General features: G+C 48.0%; 1 protein-coding gene across 2 annotated transcripts in view; it reads left to right on the top strand.

Moving 5' to 3' along the window:
• The window catches only part of GRID2IP (Grid2 interacting protein), an 87307-nt gene extending 65578 nt beyond the window's left edge, over positions 1 to 21729 (top strand). The window contains exons 11-23 of one of the 2 annotated variants that reach the window (XM_073361665.1): positions 957 to 1057; positions 1626 to 1743; positions 2777 to 3102; positions 3690 to 4103; positions 5745 to 5832; positions 7656 to 7733; positions 9005 to 9201; positions 10617 to 10772; positions 14255 to 14341; positions 15736 to 15865; positions 17883 to 18001; positions 18481 to 18645; positions 19474 to 21729. In XM_073361665.1, the coding sequence (XP_073217766.1) occupies positions 957 to 1057; positions 1626 to 1743; positions 2777 to 3102; positions 3690 to 4103; positions 5745 to 5832; positions 7656 to 7733; positions 9005 to 9201; positions 10617 to 10772; positions 14255 to 14341; positions 15736 to 15865; positions 17883 to 18001; positions 18481 to 18645; positions 19474 to 19545 (2051 nt within the window). In that variant the 3' untranslated portion in view covers positions 19546 to 21729. Of the gene's footprint in view, positions 1 to 956; positions 1058 to 1625; positions 1744 to 2776; positions 3103 to 3689; positions 4104 to 5744; positions 5833 to 7643; positions 7734 to 9004; positions 9202 to 10616; positions 10773 to 14254; positions 14342 to 15735; positions 15866 to 17882; positions 18002 to 18480; positions 18646 to 19473 lie in introns of both variants that reach the window. The other variant, XM_073361664.1, reaches the window with a different exon arrangement.

The raw sequence follows: 21729 nt of genomic DNA, 5'->3' as shown, positions 1-21729 counted from the left end.
TTATTCTGGTGACAGCTCAGAATCTGTGGCACGTGCTTTTCATTTGCAGTGATTCTGGATTCATCTGTTATCCAGCACATGACAACTAGGGTGAAGTGTCTTAATGAAACAATATCCAGGGATTTATTAAAAAAGGAGAAAACCTTTGGTGTTGCAGTAACAAGATACCTTGACAGCACCATGATGGATACATTAGAAATACCTAATGACAAACTGGGTAATGTTCCTTCCTCCCAACATTGTACTAGAGACCATGCAACTGGTGCTGAAAATTTGTGCAACACCAGTAAAGTGCATCATGGATTATAGTGTAATAATAATGCTAAGCACCTTTTAAACAGTGAGAAATTACATGAACCCTCACACCAACCCACCAGCAAGGTAGGCAGGTGAACACTAATATCCTCATTTTATAAACACAGAGAGGCAAAGTGTCTTGCCCCCAAGCATAAGTCTAGCTGTTGAAATGCAGTTAGCACTCTGGTGTTCCTTGCTGCCAGGCTTGTATTCCAATCACTAGACCACAGCTAATTCCTTGTGTGATGTCTGGTGTCTCCATGCTAAGTGTCATAATTAAAATATTTTTGCACATTTGCGTGTTCTACACAAATATTTTCCCTAGTGAGCGACCCTGTCCTACAGTGTAGATGCCAATTTAAATGAAGCTTTTAACAAATTACCCACAGTGCAGCAGGAAATATGTCATTTTCTTCATCATTCATTCAGGGTTTGGGGACTGTACAGTCCATAAAGTCTGAACTATTCTTGTTCCGCATCCAAAGATTCCGCTGAAGGGAGTGAGATATTTGGGTCCACAGGGAAGATGAGATCAGGCCCTTAGTCTCATGTGAGTGGATGTTCCCTTTTCTCTGAGTAGTGAGAGGTGGGCAGGTGCAGCAGTGAAATCAAAGGATGCTCATACAAGGGACATCACTGGCAGTTCTTTCCTTTCCCAGCAGGTCACAGTGACACTGGGGAAGTATCAAGTCGACTGACGCCTGGAGAGAGGCAAGCGGGTGACGGCACATCCCTTCCAGAGACTCCCAACCCCAAAATGGTTTGAACCTTGGCTATCTATGTGTGCAGCTGTTTGGGTGGGTTTTCTGTGAGGAAGGTGGTGGCTGGGAGAGAGGAGCTTTCCTGGGCAGCGTCTTGCTCAATGAATATGTAACATTTTGACTTCACAGGACAGCAGAACAGTTTGACTTTATTTTAGGTTCACATCAGAAGGTAGATAAACAAGGGAAGGGTGCTAAGGGAGCTGCATGCAAATGTTTCATCTTGGTATCTGCTTCCCATGCCAGACACAATCCCTTCAGCATCTCATCAGAGTGGCTCTCTAAACAAATTACCCTGGCAGTCAGTTGCTTTAACAGTACGGGCATCTTTCAAAGCCTTGGTACAATCTAATCAGGGAGTGTGAACTGTGTGAGATTCAGAAAAGAGGGAATCATCTTCCTTTAGTGCCAAATGCTCCTTAAAAAAGGGTGATTTTTTAATGCAATCAATAATAGAGAGCAATTGGGATCAGGGATGGGACACAGAGCCTTCCTCCTTTACGTCACTCGTTTTCAGACACTTCCAGAGTTGGACATTTATGGTTGTTTTTCCCCTTTTGCTTTCAGATGTCGGCTGTCTATGCAGAGTTAGAAAATCGCCTGATCAGCAGCTTTGCAGGAAAGATGGCTAATGCCACCACACACAGAGATTCACCCCCTGTCCCAGACCAGGCAAACGCTGCAGGTAGAGGCTTTCTTTCTCCTGGTTTTGGGATGGAGGCAGTTCATTTGCTCTAGCTGGTATGATGACCTGCAACATGCAGGTTTGGTGCTAGTTATGAAGTCCCAGGATTGTGTTACATTTCTCTTTGCACCTGGGATCAAGTCACTTGAGGTCTCATGACAAATTACTGCATGGGCTCCAGGAGGGTGAAGTCAACACAGGTTTATTGCAGGCAGTCATCCTCTTTTGGAGAGAAAGTGGGTGAAGGGCCTGTTGATTCCCCGGTCATACTCTGACCTTAAGCAGGGCTTGGGCAGGACAACAAACACAATCTCCCAGGTCCAAAAGAAAAACACGTTAGTTGTGTGAAGTGTAACCGTCCCTACCTACCCCCAGGGAGACTCTCTCCAGATGCTAGATGCTAGATCCTGGCCCCAGCCACACTTCCTTTCAGGTAGTCTATAAACATCCCCTGGCTGCATCCACTCCTTCTTTCAAGGAGCTAGCGTAAGACGTCCCCTCTCTCTGCTGGTCAGCCACTACTGAGCTGGGCTTTCCGCCTTTTAACCTTCCCTCCAGGCTTGACAGCTCTCGCAGGTGTATTGGGGCAGGGCTTATGGAACCCAGAACCCTAATTAACCCCTTCTTGGTCAGTGTGGGGTCTGTGCACCACATCACCGCAACTTTTTATACGAAGGAAGGCAATGGTACAGCCTATGAGTCTAAGGGGGCCCACAGAGTTCTAGAATATGACCTTCCTCTTCAGTGGGGAGGATTGGGGAGTTGCCATGCTCTGGTTTGATCCAAGAAGTTTCTGCTCAGATCAGGATAGATGATAGATACTGGCAACTATCATCTCTCCAGTCTGCACCTTTATATCAAGGTTGCTGTATTGTACACGGACATTGGAGCTCCAAACAGTTTGCTCTAGTGACCCGTGGCTGGGTGAAGTCTAGGCATCCGTGTTAGACCACAGGAAATGTTCATAGCCCTGCTTTTAAACGAGATGTAGGCTTGGAGGAGTCTACTCTGCAGCACCGTTTGTTTCCTGCAGGTGTTCGAAAGTCGGGGATGACGATCTCCTGGCAGAGTGATCCTTTGCCCTCCCAGCAGTGCTATTACCACCCACACAGCAGCATCCCCTCCCCCAGCAGCACAGAGTCCAACCCCTACGTCAGCCTAGACAGCAGCCCTGCCCCTTCACCCAAGCACATGAACTACACACTCAGCCCACTGTCTCGACGGAAGAAACTCTTCACCTTCTCCAGGCCCCCCCGCAGCCGGGACACAGATCGCTTCCTGGACGCCTTGAGTGAGGAGCTGGGACACAGGGTCACCATTGTGGATGACTTCCTCACACCTGAGAATGACTACGAGGAGGTGAGCAAGGGGAGCTGGACAGGGCTGCACTCAGGGCTCTCCTGGGCTCCCTCAGGTTGGGTTCCCTGTTTGGATGAGGTACAGTCGCATCAGACTCAGATAGCAGGAGGGAGAAGCTTGGTGGCTATATCTCAGGGAGGCTCCTGCAGAAGTAGCTGGATGGGGACAATGAAGGAGACTTCTGAGCTGTACAGCAACACTGCGATCCTAGGGCCGAGAGCTCTCCCAGGGCCTGACTGCACTGTAGAGGTAACTTCAAGTTATCTACACTTACATTACTGCTCTCCAGTCAGCCTAGCTTGAGTGAGAGTGGCCCCACTGAGGCTGCTGAATGCACACGGGCGCTGCACTCCTCCCGTGAGGCACTAAGATCATGCTTCTTTGCACGGCAGGAAGATGTGAATTCTTTCCCAGTGAATTGTGTCCTAGGTGCTAGCCTGTGTCCACACTACAGAGTGGTCATGTTAATGGCTGACGAGTTGTGCTAACTCGAGCTATAGCCTGTACCCTTGTGGGCTTTTGTGCCCAGTGGCTGGGAGTAGAAGCTTTTCTCATGGTGTAGTTATATTCTCTTTTTCCTAAATCAGATGAGTTTCCATGACGACCAGGGCAGCTATGTCACCAATGATATGAGCAGTGCCAGCGAGTACATCAGCAGCAGCGATGAAGGGAGCTCTCTGACCTACTCCACCCTATCCGATCACATCCCTCCTCCCCCACTCAGTCCGCCCCCGCCCCCGCCGCAGTTCCATGATCCAAGACCAGTCACTTTGAGCTCAGAGGCCACCAGAAATATCTCCTCCCCACTCTCCAAAACCCTAGGGAGTCACTCACACCCAGTTCCTCCCCCTCCTCCTCCCCCACCTCCCCCACCAGTGCCATGTGCACCCCCCCTGCTGCAGCGGGGCCTCGTACATCGCAGGAGTGAGTCCAGCCACATGAGCGTCAAAAGGCTGCGGTGGGAGCAAGTGGAAAACTCGGAAGGCACCATCTGGGGGCAGGTACAGTATGGAACTCAGCAACTGGAATGACAGCACTCAGGCTCAGGATGACATTGGGTCTATTAGTCACACTGACGTCTACATCAGCAAAGTTAACAATCCAAGTAATCCAATCTCAGGCTCCAAGGCATACACTATAGGGGTCAGGAAAGAAGATTTCCTCATGTGCAGCAGCATTTCCAGTTGGCCAGGTGCATTCTGTGGGGGTGTTCTTCCCTTCCCCTGGAATATCAGGGGTTGGCCACTCCTTAGGCAAGAAACTGAAACAGGTGGACTCACTTATCTATCCCAAGGTGTCAGTTCTTATTTTGCTGTATTATGTGGTGCCTCTCACTTAATTTCATCCTTGCTTTGTTTGGATCAGAACCCAAAGAACCACATAAGGGTCAGGTGTGATTATTAGTGGAAAACGTATCAAATAAGATCTGCCCCAGCTGCACGCTGCGGAATATTCCTTTATATCCATATGGCTTGGTCAGTGTGGGCAGGAGCTGTCATCAATCACCAGCCGGAGGAAATTGCATTTTTATCGACAGAGGTGGGCTAAAAGTTGTGAACATGCTGGAAAGCAGAAGAATGCCAGCCAGGTTGCCAGCCAGCACAGGGATGGGTGCATTACAACTGGAGAGATGAATGAGAGGCTAGAGCCAGAAGTGTTCATTAGACAGTGTTGTAGACTATGATTCACCCCCTAGTGGTGACACAGAACTCAGCTAAAAGAAAAGGAGGACTTGTGGCACCTTAGAGACTAACCAATTTATTAGAGCATAAGCTTTCGTGAGCTTATAATAAATTTCGTGAGCTCTAATAAATTGGTTAGTCTCTAAGGTGCCACAAGTCCTCCTTTTCTTTTTGCGAATACAGACTAACACGGCTGTTACTCTGAAACAGAACTCAGCTGTTTATCTCAGGTAAAATGATAGGATTTGACTTGATTGAGGTGAATGTTAGTTGCTGTGAATTGATTTGGAAAAAGCTGAGCCCTGTGAGATTTAAATTCCAAGCCGTGTACTTTCTTCCCTAAACAGCGTTAGAAAACTTAGAAATGAACAGCGGGGCAGTCTCTCATGCAGGTCTCTAATTCACCAAGTGATTTTAGTCTGTGAATTAACTTGGAGTACTCTGCCTGTAAATTTGATTCTCACTCCCCTTTTGGGGGGCCTGGGAATGAAGTATTTCTGCTCAGTGATTTTTTTGAATGCAAAAGGCCCTTGAGGTTTGTGTAATTCCCATCGTATGCATTAGTGAAGTAATATCTGCCCAAGAAACATGCTGAAAAGTTATTATTTTTTTAAATTTAAATGTCATACAGCCTGCTAAATTAACTCCAGTGGGACTGTCTTCTGAACAGAGAATGATCCTGTGGGGTGTAGTCAGACTCCGATATTAAAAAATACCTCTGCTCCAGGACATTGTTAGAGAGAAATTCATGACCACATAGACTCCAGTGTCTGCAATGGCTTTGTAGTGGGCAAACCCCAGTTATAAGGAAAATGCCACAAAAATGCACCTGTCTCTACATATTCTGGGGCTGCATAGTTTAGGGCTTTTGGGGTGGGAACGCAGCACAGAATGGGGACGTGCAGCATGGAGATCTCCTCCTGGGACAGGGTCTTACTGACTATATTCCTCCTCCTGCAGCTTGGAGAAGACTCAGATTATGACAAACTGAGTGATATGGTCAAATACCTCGACCTGGAGCTTCATTTTGGAACTCAAAAGCCTGCAAGTAAGTAAACCACTTATGAACAGCCATGCTGCCACTAGAACCTAGAGCTGATGCAGAACAGACATAGGGAACACTTTCTGGTGAAAGAACTAAGTAATCAGTAATATAATGTCTATTTCCAGGGACACTGTCAACGCAGAAGTAATATATAATGGTCTACCAATAATTCTTCCACACGATACTAAATAACAACTCAGATTATTAAAGTGGAGATTATTTTAAAATCTCCCTTAATATTCTTCAGTGATGCTGTTTGTTTATTTTCAACCAAAATCCGGCTGTGAAACTCAAATGGATAGTTTCACTTTCTATGTTCAGTTTCACTACTTGTTCTCATGCAGCTGTATCTCAGCTCCCCACACTACATGGGAAAGCTGACATGCAAAAACTTCTTTTCCTTATCATTAAGAGCCTGGTTTTCAAATACCAGCAGCTTGAACCTGCACCAAAAACACATGCATAACTTTGTATCTAAATAGTGTCCACAGTTACTACAGTTCTCTGCATATTAGGATATTGGCACATGCAAATGGCCAATCGGGCATCTAATTGGCGAACTGCATGCACAAATACTTGATTTGTGCTCACAGTACTGGTATCTGAGTTTGCAAATTATGTGCAGAATTGCAGCTTTGGGCATCTGCCTTGCTGAGAACCAGGCCCTGAAAAAGTCATGAAAGCATAATAAGATTTGGGAACCCCCTTCTCCTTTTATATGTTTCAAATGTAAAATATTTTTTACACAGATCTAAATGTTGGCCCTAAGCCTAGTGGACAGAGTCTCATTAAATCATGGCTTTGCTGTAGACACAGCGTATATGCCCCACTGAGGTTAGCTGGCACCCCAGTTATGTGACACAGGTCAAGTCTGTGGGTGCAAATCACACACTGAGGGTCAGAAGCTAACGGCACTGAATGGACTAGAAAGAACTCCAGGTGGAGCTCTAAGCATGAACTCGGGAGTCCTGGTCTGTCTTCCTAGCAGAGCAACCTTTAATGAATGCAAATCAGTTCCATAGCTGAAAAAGAGTGTGTATGTGTGTGGGGGAAGGTCAGGTCTGTCTCTTGGGGGACATGGGGGTGTGATAACCCGTCTGTCTCCTGGGGGAAGGTGGATGGGTGGCTTCCGATTGCTCTCCTGGGTGTGGGAGGAAGTAATGACTAAGCATTAGAAAGGCAGAGTCTGTGACTCACTTGAATTGAGAGGAATAAAACCTGAGTGGGATTTCTGTGGTCAGATAATAAATCTGATAGTGGTTTTGGAGGGTCATTCGGGGGTGCTAGTCTGGGAGGCTTTTTGGCAGGGTGAGGTGGTACTAACTCACCCAGGTAACAGAGTAGCAGCCATGTTAGGCTGTATTCGCAAAGAGAAAAGGAATACTTTTGGCACCTTAGAGACTAACAAATTTATTTCAGCATAAGCTTTCGTGAGCTACAGCTCACTTCATCGGGTGCATTCAGTGGAAAATGCATCCAATGAAGTGAGCTGTAGCTCACGAAAGCTTATGCTCAAATAAATTTGTTAGTCTCTAAGGTGCCACAAGTACTCCTCTTCTTGTCACCCAGGTAAGTTTCTGGAGCAATCTGGGATTTTTCTGTGTATCTCACCTCTTGTTTTACCTTTTTCAGCTCAGCATGAGTCTTCCATTGAGGAGATCTTTGAATTACAGAATTCAAGGATTCCCGGAGCCATTCCTGTGCCCAAAGCATCATGTCTCCTCACTTTCATTCATTATCTCACTGTTTTCAGCCCAGTTTCCTCTGTGCTGGAGTCAGCTGAGCCCGTCCTTACATCTGATTAAATCTTTCAGTTTCTCTTCCAGAGCCAACTCTATTGCCTGAATCCTTTAAAAAGAAAGATGTGGTTGAAATTTTGTCTCACAAAAAGGCCTACAACACATGTAAGTAAATGTCAGAGTGGAAGCAAAACCCTAAACAGGTCCTGAGATGGAACGGCAGTACCTGGCAGTATAGAGAACTGGAAAGGTAAAAAGAGAGCAAAGATAAATAGGTACATCCCAGCTAGCCTGGGTGCAGTAGTCAGTACAGGACAATAGAGGCCACTGCAATACAGTGCCTTTTGTAGGCTAGCAGAGAGAGTCAGCCCTAAGCTAATGAAAGGAAGGCTTGAAGGAGAACTATAAAGATGGGATGTGACTCACGGGCTTGGAGTGGGGTGGATAGAGCTCCGGATAATGGGGCAGCCCCAGGAAAGAGCCTTTTCTTCCCACATTGTGGAGAGTGGCGGGCAGGGAGGAGATGCAAGGCAGAGGACACTGCAGAACATGGCCAGAAGCACCTGAGGGCAGCACACTCTGCTGATCTTTACAACTGCTCCAGTAAGGATCAGTGTGCATTGCCCCAGCGCCTGTCTCTGGATGAAGCACCAGCAGGCACATAGATGGGGGGTGAGGTCCTGAGGGTGATCCCAGACAACTTGGCCACTCCCCCTGGAATCCAAGGAATGCAAGTGGACACGTTAGCCTGGTCCTGCTGCCTAGCATTCAGTAGAGTGACAGGTCACCATTCTGCCAGGCTCCTGCATGGGAATGCTGTGAGGTGCAGAGGAGAAAGAGGCTTCATGTGTCCTCCACCCCCTGTGCACTGCATAGAACAAGGCAGAATGTTACCGTTAGGTATTTGACTTTATCATGCACCTGAATCCCATTAATCCTAGGGGAGCTCCATGGAGAGACTAGACCCTGACATGCTTCTGCTCTGTCACCCAGGCTAATGCCCTGCATTGCTTCCACTCGGATATATGTAAATGAGCCATATTCCAAACACACTTTGGATAAAGGGGGCTGGGAAAGGGAATGGAGTCTTCTACCTCTGGATTGCATCTTCCAATCCAGCCCAGCTGGGTAGTGACTGAAAGTTCTTACCATCTGATGGTGGTTTGGTGGCTCGGGTGAAAAGATATAACTGTCCCGGCCCAGTTCCTGTTGGACAGGTGTCTACATCACAAAAACAGCTCCTCAGGTGGCCCTCTTGCCAACAGTCTCAGCAGAGAGGCCAAGAGGCTGCCCTCCTGCCCCTATGGAGCTTCTCTTTGGGGTGTCCACCCGGCAGCTTTTCCCTAACACTAAAACTCATCTAGACTGTAACCAGCCTTTGGAGTCTGCTTCCTCCCTGTGCCCCAGCTGATGCCCTTCCTCCTCCTCCTCCCCAGCCATCCTGATAGCCCACCTCAAGCTCTCACACATCGAGCTGCGCCAGATTCTCATGACAATGGAGAGCGACCGCCTGGAGTCCTCTCACATCAAGCAGCTCCTGCTGTATGCGCCCGATGCGGAGGAGGTCCAGCAGTACCAGAACTATCAGGACAATCCCAGCAAGCTGAGTGAGCCAGACCAGTTTGTCCTGCAGGTAGCTGCCATGTGGTTGGGCATGGGGGAGGCATGGGTACTGCAGGGTCATTGGGATGGTCCTGCTGAAACTCCAGCCAGTGTAAATGGAAGCAGTTCAGCCAGCTATAGGAGAATAATTGCGCGTTGTCATAGACTAACCTGCATCAAATCAAACAGCTACAGGTGTTATCAGGTATAAATTGTGTAGCACCAACAGTGTGCTGGGCCTTTTACACTCATGGGTGGAGACAAGGTCTCTGCACAATAGAGCCTACAGCCTAAACCCACATTATGCAGACCCGGGGAGGGAGGTGGAGCACCTGGGAGTCCACGTGGTTGAGCAGGGAGGATTAGCTTACATCTCGGCACCTCTGGGATTATTAACTAGACTTGGTTTTATTTGTAGATTTTTCTCAGGTCTAATTTGCCAGTGTTTTTTTGAGATAAGACTCAGGGCTCATAGGCCTCTTGGCAGGAGGGTGTTTAAAAAAACTGGTTTAATGAAGGGAGGGTGGAAGTGAGTCAGGGAGGAAGTTCCAGAATCCAGGGTTGCATTTCCTCTAGTGTAATGGTTAGTAGGTTTCACAGAGCTGGCTCCTTTTTTAAAGGAAATAATGCAATGTTCTGACCAGTTTTCAACTTTACAGCCCAGGAACACAATGCAGAGAGGAAAGGATTATCAGAATTCTGTGATCTGCTTGTTAGTATTGGATCACAGCACTATTGGGGTGGGGGGCTGGTGTGTGTTCAGTGGAATAGCCAGATCTGCTCTTGAGTTTTGGTTTAGCTGATGACATATAAGTATGTGGCCAGGCCTTGTGAACTGCCCTGCATTCAGGTACCAAAGTAAAGCATATCGACCTCTGGGTCTGCCATTTGCATCTCCCAAATCTCCCTTGCCATGTGGTTACCACTCTATAAATGGATGGGAATTGTGACAAATCAGTGTTACCAAACAGCTGAGCTTGAGCTTTGATTGTGCGATTTTTGCCCAGCTGTGAGTTTCTTCCTAGTGACAAGAAAAGGAGTACTTGTGGCACCTTAGAGACTAACCAATTTATTTGAGCATAAGCTTTCGTGAGCTACAGCTCAAGCTTATGCTCATATAAATTGGTTAGTCTCTAAGGTGCCACAAGTACTCCTTTTCCTTTTGCGAATACAGAGTAACACGGCTGTTACTCTGATTCCTAGTGACAGACTCTCTGGTGGATACTGGCATTAAATCCAGTCTGTGGCAGTGAGTTGAAAGCGATTGCTGATAAAAACATCAGTAGCTACCCACAGTTGCCACCCAGTGATACCTGAGAGAGGCAGGCAAGCGCTGCTTCACAGTAGAGGGAAATTCTGCATTAAGGGGAACACTGCATGTTAAGTGGGAGGGAAGGAAGTTAATCAACAGTGACCCCAGTAATTTGTTGCTCCCTTTTTTCTCAGATGTTATCAGTACCAGAATATAAAACCCGGCTACGCAGCCTTTACTGTAAGACCACCCTGCAGGAGAAGGCAGAGGAGATCAAAGCCAGCTATGAGTGTATTTGCAAGGCATCCCTGGAGCTGAAAAGCAGCAAGAAACTGGCTAAGATCTTAGAGGTCAGAGAACAAACCTCATTACCAGTAATAGCCACTGGGAGGCATCCAGGGTCTGCCACCCAGCGAAGCGCGCACAGTGTGCCAGCCTGTTGAGGGCTCCCTCTAGCCCATCAGCATCCTTGGATCAGTGGTGGTGTTGCATTAGCCTGCTGGGGCATCACAATTCTCAGGAGAAACTGAAAGACAGATGGAAACAGTACACTCTCTAAGGCCTTCCCTTTGCCACAGTAGGTAAGGCAGCGGTGGTAGCTACTGAGCTCTCCAGGAGTTCCTCTAAGGTAGGACCACCTTCATGTTTTTTAAGGCCCAGAAGAGGGACATTCTATTCTGCTCTGATTCCCAGAGCGGGGAGCTGCCAGTGGGTTGTTTCCTTCTCCCATGGCCTCACTGCTGAGGAGATAGGTCTGACCCATGAGTTGCAGAGCTTGCACGGACCGTGAAAGAGCAAAGCCCCAAGCAGCAGCAGACTTAGTTTTGCTAGTATTAATGCTGGCCCTTCTAGAAGGAGAAATGCAGAGGAGTTATGGGGAGCAGGTCAATTTCTTTTTAAGCTTCATTGAACTCATGCAATTATTTCTTTTCACTCTTTTTCTCCATTCTGTGCCCTGGAGATGGAAGGCCACATATTGCATCCATGTGTAGGGGCCTCATGGGTTCTACAGCAGCATTTTGGGCTCCAGACGGTCCCAACGCTGCCCTCCTCTGGAATGCATGTATGGTGTAAGGATGGGGAGAGTGTTAATGCATATGCTGATCCAGTCCAGGTTATTGTTCCATCAAGGACCAAGCCTGGGCTCGGGGTAGAATTGACAGCTGGCTGCATGTTAACACTGCAGCAGAATGGTTGGCTGTATGAGGGCTTACAGAGCCTAAGAGATTCTCCTTTAGCTCAAGTGGCCAGAGCCTGGGCTTCTGGAGCAGGAGGATGTGAGCTGTACCTAGCAGTCGCTATGAACATCTGAGGGGCTGTGGTGTGCAGCACAGTGACAATTGTGAAGTCCTAGCTAGCCAAAAAATTTTTGCCATACGGAAAAAATCCTTCTTCCCTTGCTGTCCAGCTTGGTCCTGGACTGCAGCAGCCTATCCCTGCCTTCCTGACTGATCCACTGAGTGTGGGGCTTGTAGATTTGCCCCTTGCTATCAGTTTCATGCTTTAGAAGAAACTAGTAAAACAAACAGAACACAATGTGACAAAGGACATTTCCAAATGAATGTTTAATCGTCTTAATGACCTTTTTGCAGCAACCCAGATCACACCTAGTTAGCAGTCTGGAGCCAGTAGCTGGTCACAGATTAACTTGTATATATGAGAAATTCACATAGCTCCAGCGGTGGTCTCCAGCTCTCATGACAAGGGGATCCCCCACTTTCCTTTAGCTCCTCCGTCTTCTTGTCATGACAGGTCTTGGGGCCTCTCCTTGAATCATCTTCCAGTGATTGTGACTGGCCTTTTCTAATGAAAGGCATTGAGAGCACTTTATTGAAGGCTCAGCCCTGGGGGTCCTAGCCTATTTCCAAAACTGCAGAGCCCCACTGTGAAGGAAGGGTCAGAGGGACAGAAAGGAAGGGAAAGGATGGCTCTGTGGAGTGAATTCTTTACATGTGACCCTTTCACTAAAGACCTCCATGTGCGGCAAAGAGCATGGGCACTTTGCTATTGAATCAACAGGAGAGCTCCCGATACAACAGGCTTACAGATCCCAGGGCAGGGCCTACATATTCAAAACGTAAGCACATTGATCCTGAAAGGGAGACTGCTGCAGAATATAAAGGAGATTCTGTTTACTACCTCGAGTTGCAAGCCAAAGTAAATCTATCACGCACACATGCCTGCACAAAGTTAGGGGTCAAATACAGCATACAAATCATCATTAACTATCATGCAAGAAGCTGCCTCATGGCCAATGCGATGGATCAGGACATTAGTTCCCATTTGAATTTAAGGCAGGATTGCAGATCCTTCAGGACAATCCTCTGTCTGTAACTCCCACTTTGCTCTCTGACTGCACAAGCCCCCTCCAAGTCAGTAACCAAACGTGTAAATAACAGACCCCCAAATGACTTTGAAAGTCTCCGGAGTTCCTGTATATTCACATGGGAACTGCATTCTTTGCCTTGGTCTCTAGACCATCAGACTGGAGCACCTGCTGGGAACTGCAGTGGCAGCTTTTGCTGAGAGAGACACTGTTTGCTCTTACAGACCTAATAAAGCAGCAATGGGTATTCCCACAAACTGCATGGAGAATTCATTTTTAATAAACATGATAACGTGCTTGAAGCAGCCACTGTAGTTCGTGGTATGTTCCAGTTTCCATTCTACCTCCCTACCTTCCTCCCTTCCCAGTTACTCAGAACTTTCTCTCCCTGTTGTTTTTTAGGCTACCATTTTCCATGCTTTGTTTCAGCCCACTGCTGACACAGCCTCGGAATTAGTTCAGCTGAGTTATGTATGTGGGTGGAAAAATGACCCTTTTGCCATATGTCCTGATTCATAGAATCAGAGAAATATCTGGCTGGAAGTGACCTTGAGAGATCATCTAGTCCATTCCTGCTGTGCTGAGGCAGGACTAAACTATCCCTGACAGGTGTTTGTCTAGCCTGTTCTTAAAAACCTCCAATGACAGGGATTCCACGACCTCCCTAGGCACCCTGTTCTAGTGCTTAACTATCCTTAGGGTTAGAAAGTTTTTCCTAATATCCAGCCTGACATGGAGAACAACTGATCACCATCTTCTATATCCTCATCTTTTACATACCTGAAGACCGTTTGATTGAAATAATTGCACAGTCATTACTCAGAGATAGCTAATGCTGAAGATGGCCAACGTGGTATGTTTTGTAGCCCTCATTAGGGAAGAAAAAGAACTGGAGTTGGAAGAGTTTCCAGAGCTGACTGAGAGCATTGATGGTGCTGAGCCTGCTATGTTGTGCATCCTATACTTGTCTTCGAAAGGAGTGGCACACATTCCTTGCAGCACCTCCTGCCGGACAGAGCCAGGGAAATAAAGAGCTCTGGCCACACCCCACCTTACTGACCAATCCCCATGGGGCTGGGATGCTGCTAGCCTGTTGGTAGCCCCGGGGCCTAGAGTTCAAGGGAGTGCTCTGCCTGGACTGTGCCTGGCTCCTGTGCAGGTGAGCCAGGGTGAAGAAGAGACTGACTGTGCATTCACAAAAGAGCAGGCAGAATTTTGCCCTGAACATTTATTTGTCCGTCTAATGCATTGTAATGAATCCCTGCAGTTTCCCTTCATAGCATTCCAAGCGTGCACCTTATGTCCTGATCTGGCACACAAATAAGCTTGTTTTCTCAGCTTATTCCACAGGGGTGCTCTCTATCCGTGATCCAGGTGCCAGACCAAAACTAGTTTCCCTGCTGAGTTCCTGATGTGTCCACTCCAGCCCAGCCTGAGACACAGTGGGAGGGGAAGGACGGGAGGGAGGGAGAGTAACAGCTCACTCATGGGAGGTTCTCTTTGCAGTTTGTGCTGGCAATGGGGAACTATCTGAATAACGGGCAACCCAAGACCAATAAAACGACAGGCTTTAAAATCAACTTCCTCACCGAGGTAAGGCGAATGGGAACGATCCTCATTGCACATGCTGTTCTCATGCTGATGAATTCTGGGAGCTCAGGTAGGGACCAGGGTAGTGGATGTATTTCTAAAGACAGCTCTTGAGTGCAGTGGCCATTTCAGGGCCCCTTGAAGGGAGCATGTTAGTGGCAGGGTGGGGGTACCAAGGCAGGGGTTATAAAGCATGGCTGGGCCAGTGGTGACACAGTGCGCTTCCCTGTGGGGGTCTCAGACTCACACTCGGTTCCTAGGTTGGCAGGAGCTAATAATGGTGCTGTGGTGGCACCATGGACATCTCCAGGGAGAAGGCCTGCTATTCTGTATAGGTTCTTATACTGCAGCCATTGCTGTAGTATCTGAGTGCCTGTCTGTGCCCTCATGCAGCTCAGGTGTGCTGGTGACGTAGGGGGCATAAAGAGAAAATGCTTTGGGGTGGAGGTAGACTCACGGGGCCCCCAAACTAGGTTCCCTGTAAGCTGCACAGCACCCTTCTTAGCACCACGGAGGCCGCTCAGGGAACCTGCTTGGGGACCTGCCGGGGGACAGGTACCCCTCCCCTGGCCTGAACCTATCCTGGCTCCCAACTATGCCAGGCGGCCCCCCTGCCCCAAGTATGCCACGACCCGGACCTGCTGGGGCCGGTGGAGGGGGCGCCTATCCTACGGCCCCAGCTTCAGAGCTGCTGCAGCGGGGAGAGGTGCCTCTCCCCCTGCAGCCCAGGTGCTGCTGCAGGGACAGAGAGCCGGGGGGAGTCCTCTCTCCCCGCCATAGCCCCAGAGCACCCTCCTGCACCGCAAACCCCTCCTGCCTGCCCCCACCCCAGAGCCCTCCCCCCCACCCCTGCACCCCACCCTCTGCCCCAGCCCTGAGCCCCTCATCCCTGGCCCCACCCCAGAGCCCGCACCTCCAGCCGGAGCCCTCACACCCCTGCACCCCAACCCTCTGCCCCAGCCCTGAGCCCCCTCCCACATTCTGAACCCCTCGGCCCTACCCCAACCACATGAATTTTGTTAGGTGCACCTATATGAAGATGATGTGTCACACCTCACCTCCATATTGGTGCACTTAAAATTCATTCTGCACATGGGTGGGAAAAATTAGAGGGAACATTGCCCCAGCGTGGGGAAAGGTTTCATCTAGTTTCTCCATTTCACTAATCTGGATTTAATATACTGTGTAAACATTAAACACCACATTTAAACATTAATCCATAACGTGCCATTGCTGCTGGTGGGAGCTCCTGGGGACGTGAGTGCAGAGTGATCCCAGCAGAGGCGCGTGAGTGTTTCTGCCAGTATTTTGGAAACTGCACATGGAGGCTGAATGGTCAGCGAAAAACCCACTCTCACGTGTGTAGGAATCTCCTTACCTGTTTTGCTTTGTTCTAGCTGAACACAACCAAGACCGTTGATGGGAAATCCACTTTCCTGCACATTCTTGCCAAATCACTTAGCCAACATTTCCCAGAACTTTTGGGTTTTGCCAAGGACCTTCCTACAGTTCCGCTCGCTGCCAAAGGTAAATAAACAAGGAGCATCCTCAGAGTCACCTGTCTTGATATAGGGCCAATGAAGGATTCCCCTGCCTCTGGCCTCTCTGCGGCCCCCTCCTGGTTCTATGCCACCATTAGGCATAGCATATGAACTGCAGTAGTTTGACACACATAGAGACAGGGAAAGTAGTCAGGATAAATGAGAACTAGCGATGGGCTGGAACCATAAAGCACGGATGTATCTGGATCTGGAGTTTTAGTTTGGACCTATCTCTAAAGGGAACCTTTCTTGTGTCTTGAAAACATTTGGTTCCCATTTTAATATTAGTTACTCTTTATACTGTGCTTCGGCCCGTCCATGTCCTGGTGAGCAATGGAGGAGAAATACCATAGGGAGGGTTCTGTCCCTGGTGTTTCTGGCCCCGTGGGAAGCAGGAAGTATTGGAGATCTCAGAAGGGAGTCTGCTCTTGTGAGATTTCCAGCCTCAGGAGGCTCAGAGTTCAGATGCCTTGAGAGAAGTGTTCCAGTTCTCGGGTGTGTGTTTGAACTCAGCCCAGAGTCTGCCTATTGGGCAGCGCAGCAATCGCTGGACCCCAAAGGAGACATTGCCTACAGTGGTAGTTGGTCTGACCTTGTATCTTCTTTGGTTTTGCTGGTCTTAAGCCAGACCCATTAGTGCTGACCTGGCCTAATGTACTTCACTGTAACACCAAAGTGCCTTGGACAGTGTTCTTACCTCAGGATTGTTCTTGTGTGTTAGTTACCCTGCTGTGAAAAACATATCTTTTAAGCAGCAAAGATGAGGCCCCAGTTGTTATATTGAATATTCACAGGCATCAGCTGGGTTGGTTCATTCTCATGGCTCATCAGCATCACGCTGTCAGGACCAGATGTCTGAACAACTCTGGTGCAGCAGTACTGAGCTCACAAGCACCTCAAACACAGGCCTGTTGTGGGTCATATCACAGCCACGCTGGGGACCTGACAGCCACACGTGATCTGCAGGCCCCATCCTCTTGAGTGTGCAGGTGTGACAAAGGTGGCTGTGATGATTACAGATCCCAGCGTTTTGATTGTTTAGAATAATGTTTCTGTGCTGTGTGCCTTAGCGACACACACGGCCGCCCCAGGCCCTGCTCCAAGGAGTTCACATTTTAACTGCAGACATCAGGTGTTGCTGAGATATAATTGAAAGGTCTCCTGGTCCTTTGGCTTGTCATGCACATGTGTCAGTGGTGGCCCAACATACAGCATGGACATGCTGAATATCATACATGGGGCCTAAGTCTCTTCTCTCTCCCTGATATTTGGAAGTAACTCAGTCAAAGTCAGTGGAGTTGCACTTGCATAAAACTGGTGTAATGTAAGAGACAGGAGATTCAGGGCCCTAGATTTTAATTTTCTCCTCTTAGCCTGTTTGCACCTGTAATATTCCTGCCCAGCGCTCTCACTTGACCTAGCTTTTCTTAAAATAATTCTCTTCCTTTATTACTACTTTTTTCTCCCCAGCTCCTGCTCCCCCGCCACCACTTAACAGTCAATATCCTTCCTTCCATCCATTCATTTTGTGGTTAAACTCACTAAATTCCCTTCCCACATCAAAGTACTTATTTATCCATAACTACCTTTCCTCCTCTGCCAGTGAATCCCCCAGGCCTCTTGCACTTGGCAAGACCCAGTTTCTCTCCAGTGTTCTCTGCATGTCTCCTCCTGACAATCATGAATTCTTTCTGGGAGAATGGGTAGCTCACTCAGGTAGAGGTCAGTAAGAATGTCTCTATTCCCTCCTGGAGGTCTGGCTTCACCCAGAATGCAATGCAGCTTGGTCACTCAGGTCAAGAGGGAGCAGCATATGCTGAGACATGTACCTCCACAAGAAGAACCTTGCATTAAAGATGAGGGCAGCTGTAGACCACATTGTAAAGCCCCTTGGTGTGCTTTTGACCCATGGATCTTACTTTCGCTGCTTTTGGTTTAGCAGCAGCCGGCACTGACTCAGAACTATCTTCATGACCTTGTTTTAAACTCTCCTCCTTATTCAGTGAATCAGAGAACATTAACAGCTGATCTCAACGACCTTCACACCACCATCAGTGAAATAGAGACTGCCTGCCACAGCATGCCAGCTGCTGAAGAGGACAAATTTGCTATTGTGATGAATGTATCCTTCCATAAAAGGGGAAAATCACAAACATCACTATCTGCCTTCTTTATCCCTGTGTTTGTTAAGCATTCCGGCCATCTAGTAAGGAGGCTCCATTTGGTGAAGAACATGGTATGGAACTCCACCCTTATGACCCAGAGGTGAGAGGGCTCCCAATGGAGCCACACTGAGGCTGCCGGTGCTCATGCCTTTGCAGAGTTATCATGGGGGAAGCCACTCACCTGTGGGCAGAAGGCTCTTGGTGTTGTCTCTCCCTGTGTTGTAGGAGATGGATGCAGAGACATCGCCTGTGCAAAACAAACTCCCTTTTTTGTGTGGGTTTCTTTTTAACTAGTATCTCAGCCCACAGTTGCTGTGCTCACGTTGCAGGGGACCCTTTGTTGGGCTGTAGATGAAAACCCACCCCTTTATAAGCAACATCTGTTCAAGATCTTGCCACAGTATGGTGTAGTTTTCCCTTAAACCACTCCTCTCAGTCTTTCCTGGAGAGCGCCCATCCCACGAGGCAATCTCTGGATGACCTGCAGCATAAGGCCATGGAGGAATTCGGCAAAGTGCTGTCCTTTTTTGGGGAAGACTCCAAAGAGACCACATCTGAATCTTTTTTTGGCATTTTTGCTGAGTTCATGAGCAAGTTTGAGGTGAGCTGCATTGCTGTAGAGCCAGCAGATGTGGGTGGGGTCTCACCGTAAAGGCCCGGGATGGGTTTTGCTGCATCACCTGCTACTGGGGCTTAGTTTAGCTTTAGCTCAATATTTGGCTCTGAATGTGAGTAAAATTGAAATCTTTAAAGAAAAGCAAATCAGGAATTGGCTGGCTCAGGAGACTCGGATGATACTTCAGAGCCTTTCAGCTCTAGGTCACCATGCTGAATATTGACCAGATGGAAAGTGAAACAATTGCTGTTACCACCTGATGGGCTGTTGTGAAGGACACTGATCATGGGCTTGAATCTAAGCATAGGGGCAGCGAGTTCCACAACAGACTTGGCATTAGTTGGCACCCCTTGCCAATGGGCCCAGCAGAAGGCTAAGGATGGAAAGGGTGCAGAGACAGAGGTATCCTTGCAGACAGTCCTCCCGGGACAGCCCTGAAGCACTCCTGCAGGGCACTGTCACAGGAAACCTGCCTTTGCACAGCGCATGCTGTACTAGTTCTGTGGAAGAAGAGAGGACTTCAGTCTCGGAGGCTCAGTGCAGTCCCCTGCATCTGTACTAAACTTGCTGTAGAAGAGGAAAGTTGGGTATAGGCCTGATCCTCTCCCTACTTGGCACTGTCCCTGCAACCAGAGTTACTGCCCTCAGCCACTCATGCTCACCACTCGTTGACTTGGGTAGAATTTGCATGGAGCAGTTTGAGGGCAGAGCTCAGGCCTGCGTGTTTCTGCGAGTCTGAAGCAGTCTTATTGTCCATGAAGAGCTGGCTTTGCCTGATGACACATCTCGTTTTGTTTCCTTCTCTCCATGCAGAGGGCGCTCAGTGACGTGCAGGCCTGCGAAAGCCAGCGCAGTCCCAGGATGACCTCGCCCCTTGCCTGGTGATGGGCTTGTGGTGACATTTGGTGCAACACTTTATTGCCAACAAAGTGCGATGGGTTCCTATTGGTTGTAAATATGCTGCTGTCATGTTAGCACCAATCAGAACCATGGACCAAGGCAAAGGGGCTTGTTTAATGGTAATCTGGACACTGTAGGCAAAACTTCTGTGAAAAGGCACCATGGATGGGTCCTGGGATGGACGTAGGGGTGGGGCAGGGTTACAAAGTTAAGACAAACACTGTGTTAGTCCTAACTACAGGATCTTACTTTTAGTGCCCTAGATTTCCAGTGTATTGTTGAATCAGGTTTGCAGACACACCTGCTTATATTTTTCAGAATCTGTACATGTCGGCAATAGTAAACCTTGGGATCCCTGCCCAGGACTCTGTTGTGGGCGCACAAAGCGTTTTCTTCTTCCCATGTAACAGGGGCTCAGCACTCTCCCACTGTGGGACACAGGCACTGCTCTGCAGGAGTCAGAGGGAGAGCAGGGCCAGGGCCTGCCCCCTACCCAGTGAGCAAGAGCTGGTCGGGCACAGAAGCAAGCACATGGCATACCCCTTGAAAGGGTGATGGACCTGCCACTGGAGCATGCGCTCCAGGGAGCCTTGGGAGGAACCGCTGATGAGTCAAGCTGAATTCCTCCTCAGAGTCCCTGCCATGCTGCAGTCAGAACTCCCACTGACCCCTCACTGGTTGAGTCAGGGCGCTTCAGGGTTTCGCTCAGAATCTTTAATCCTGGACTCTTGCAGGGAAAGGTCAGTGATGATGTCAGGAAATTACCTCCCAGAATTGTGCATGGTGTATCCACTTTGTCCCCAAACATGGATCCAATATGGTTCCATCCGGTTGCTTTATACAATGGGACAATCCTGAAATTCCTTCCTGGCTGTGTCATATTTGCTTAGGTGTGTGGCAATGACTGTTGGGTCTGGACAGTTCACTAGAAAATTAACATCTTCCTCACCAGATCTATATGGACTTGCCAGGAGACATAGTTCACTGAGCATCTTGAAGCCTCCATAGAAAGTATAAAACCCTTGGCAGTCTAAAAGTCTAGCAATCTGTGGGATTCCTTCAAGCAGCTAAAGCCCTGCAGTGTAGCTTCTGAGGCTAGCCAGAGAGCTTAGCAGGAAACCAAGTATGTGCTGTACCTTTCAATCATTTACTGAGGGCCTGTAGTTCTGTGGTAACATCTGACATAATGGAGGAGTCAATCAATCCTTCATGCCAAGTGTATTCTGTGAACTGCAGAACTGTACGCACCATGCTCCATTGTTCTGGCAGCCTCTGATTATTCTGTAGGTAAATTTAATTATATCTGAGATGTCCTTCTGGGATTAATGCTCTACTAGACTTCTGTGGTCTGCGCATGTGCCTCCAGGTGATAAAGCTTGCTAAGATCCTTACAGCAAGAAGCATCAGTGCGTTCACATTGTCGGGCATTATTTTGTGCAAAAAGCAGTCATTGCCTTTCAACTCTGATGTGCTCTAACATCCTGCTCCTTGAAACACTCCAGCAACATCTGGAGCTTAGGTAACATTTCTCATCCAAATGCTTCTCCTCACTCGATGCCAGAGCAAGAGGTCCTATCACAGCCTGTGCGGAGAGTAGAGAATCACCAACTGGTGCATTATTTACAGGAGACCTTATGTGCATCAAATCCTTTGTTTTCAGTACTTTTTAAAACTCCCTGCTGTAGAAAGTGATGTATGTTTCCACAAGTGTTTTCAGTTTTTACAGCTTTAAGTGCCAAGTAGCTTCTAGCATTGTATTATCAGATGCCCAAGCATTGCATTATCAGATCTGTGTTTTTTCTTCTTGATTTATGATAGGACAATGCATATTTGTCTCCCTTCGGTGTTTCAGATGCTGCATACCGTGTATAGCTGATTTTTTTAAAGCACATGTTATGTATTTAAACCCTTTGAGGTTATTTTGAAACTGTCATTAATGAAAATGCTGTACATAGACTTTGCTACCTGTTGTAACTTGACAAAATAGCTAAAACTCCAGTCGCTTTGTTTCCAGATAGTATTTTTATGTGAAAATTTTCAGAGAACCAGAACTTCTGAGATATGGTTATATTATTTGATAACAGGACTATGTGTATAGTCACAATTCAGTCTCTACCCAAAACCTGTGTGCTGTCCCCCAAAATAAAGCTACTGCCTTCTGCCTTTCAA

Source organism: Lepidochelys kempii, chromosome 10 (assembly GCF_965140265.1).
Source record: "Lepidochelys kempii isolate rLepKem1 chromosome 10, rLepKem1.hap2, whole genome shotgun sequence".
Lineage (NCBI taxonomy): Eukaryota > Metazoa > Chordata > Testudines > Cheloniidae > Lepidochelys > Lepidochelys kempii.
This window is presented reverse-complemented; position numbering and strand designations above follow the sequence as displayed.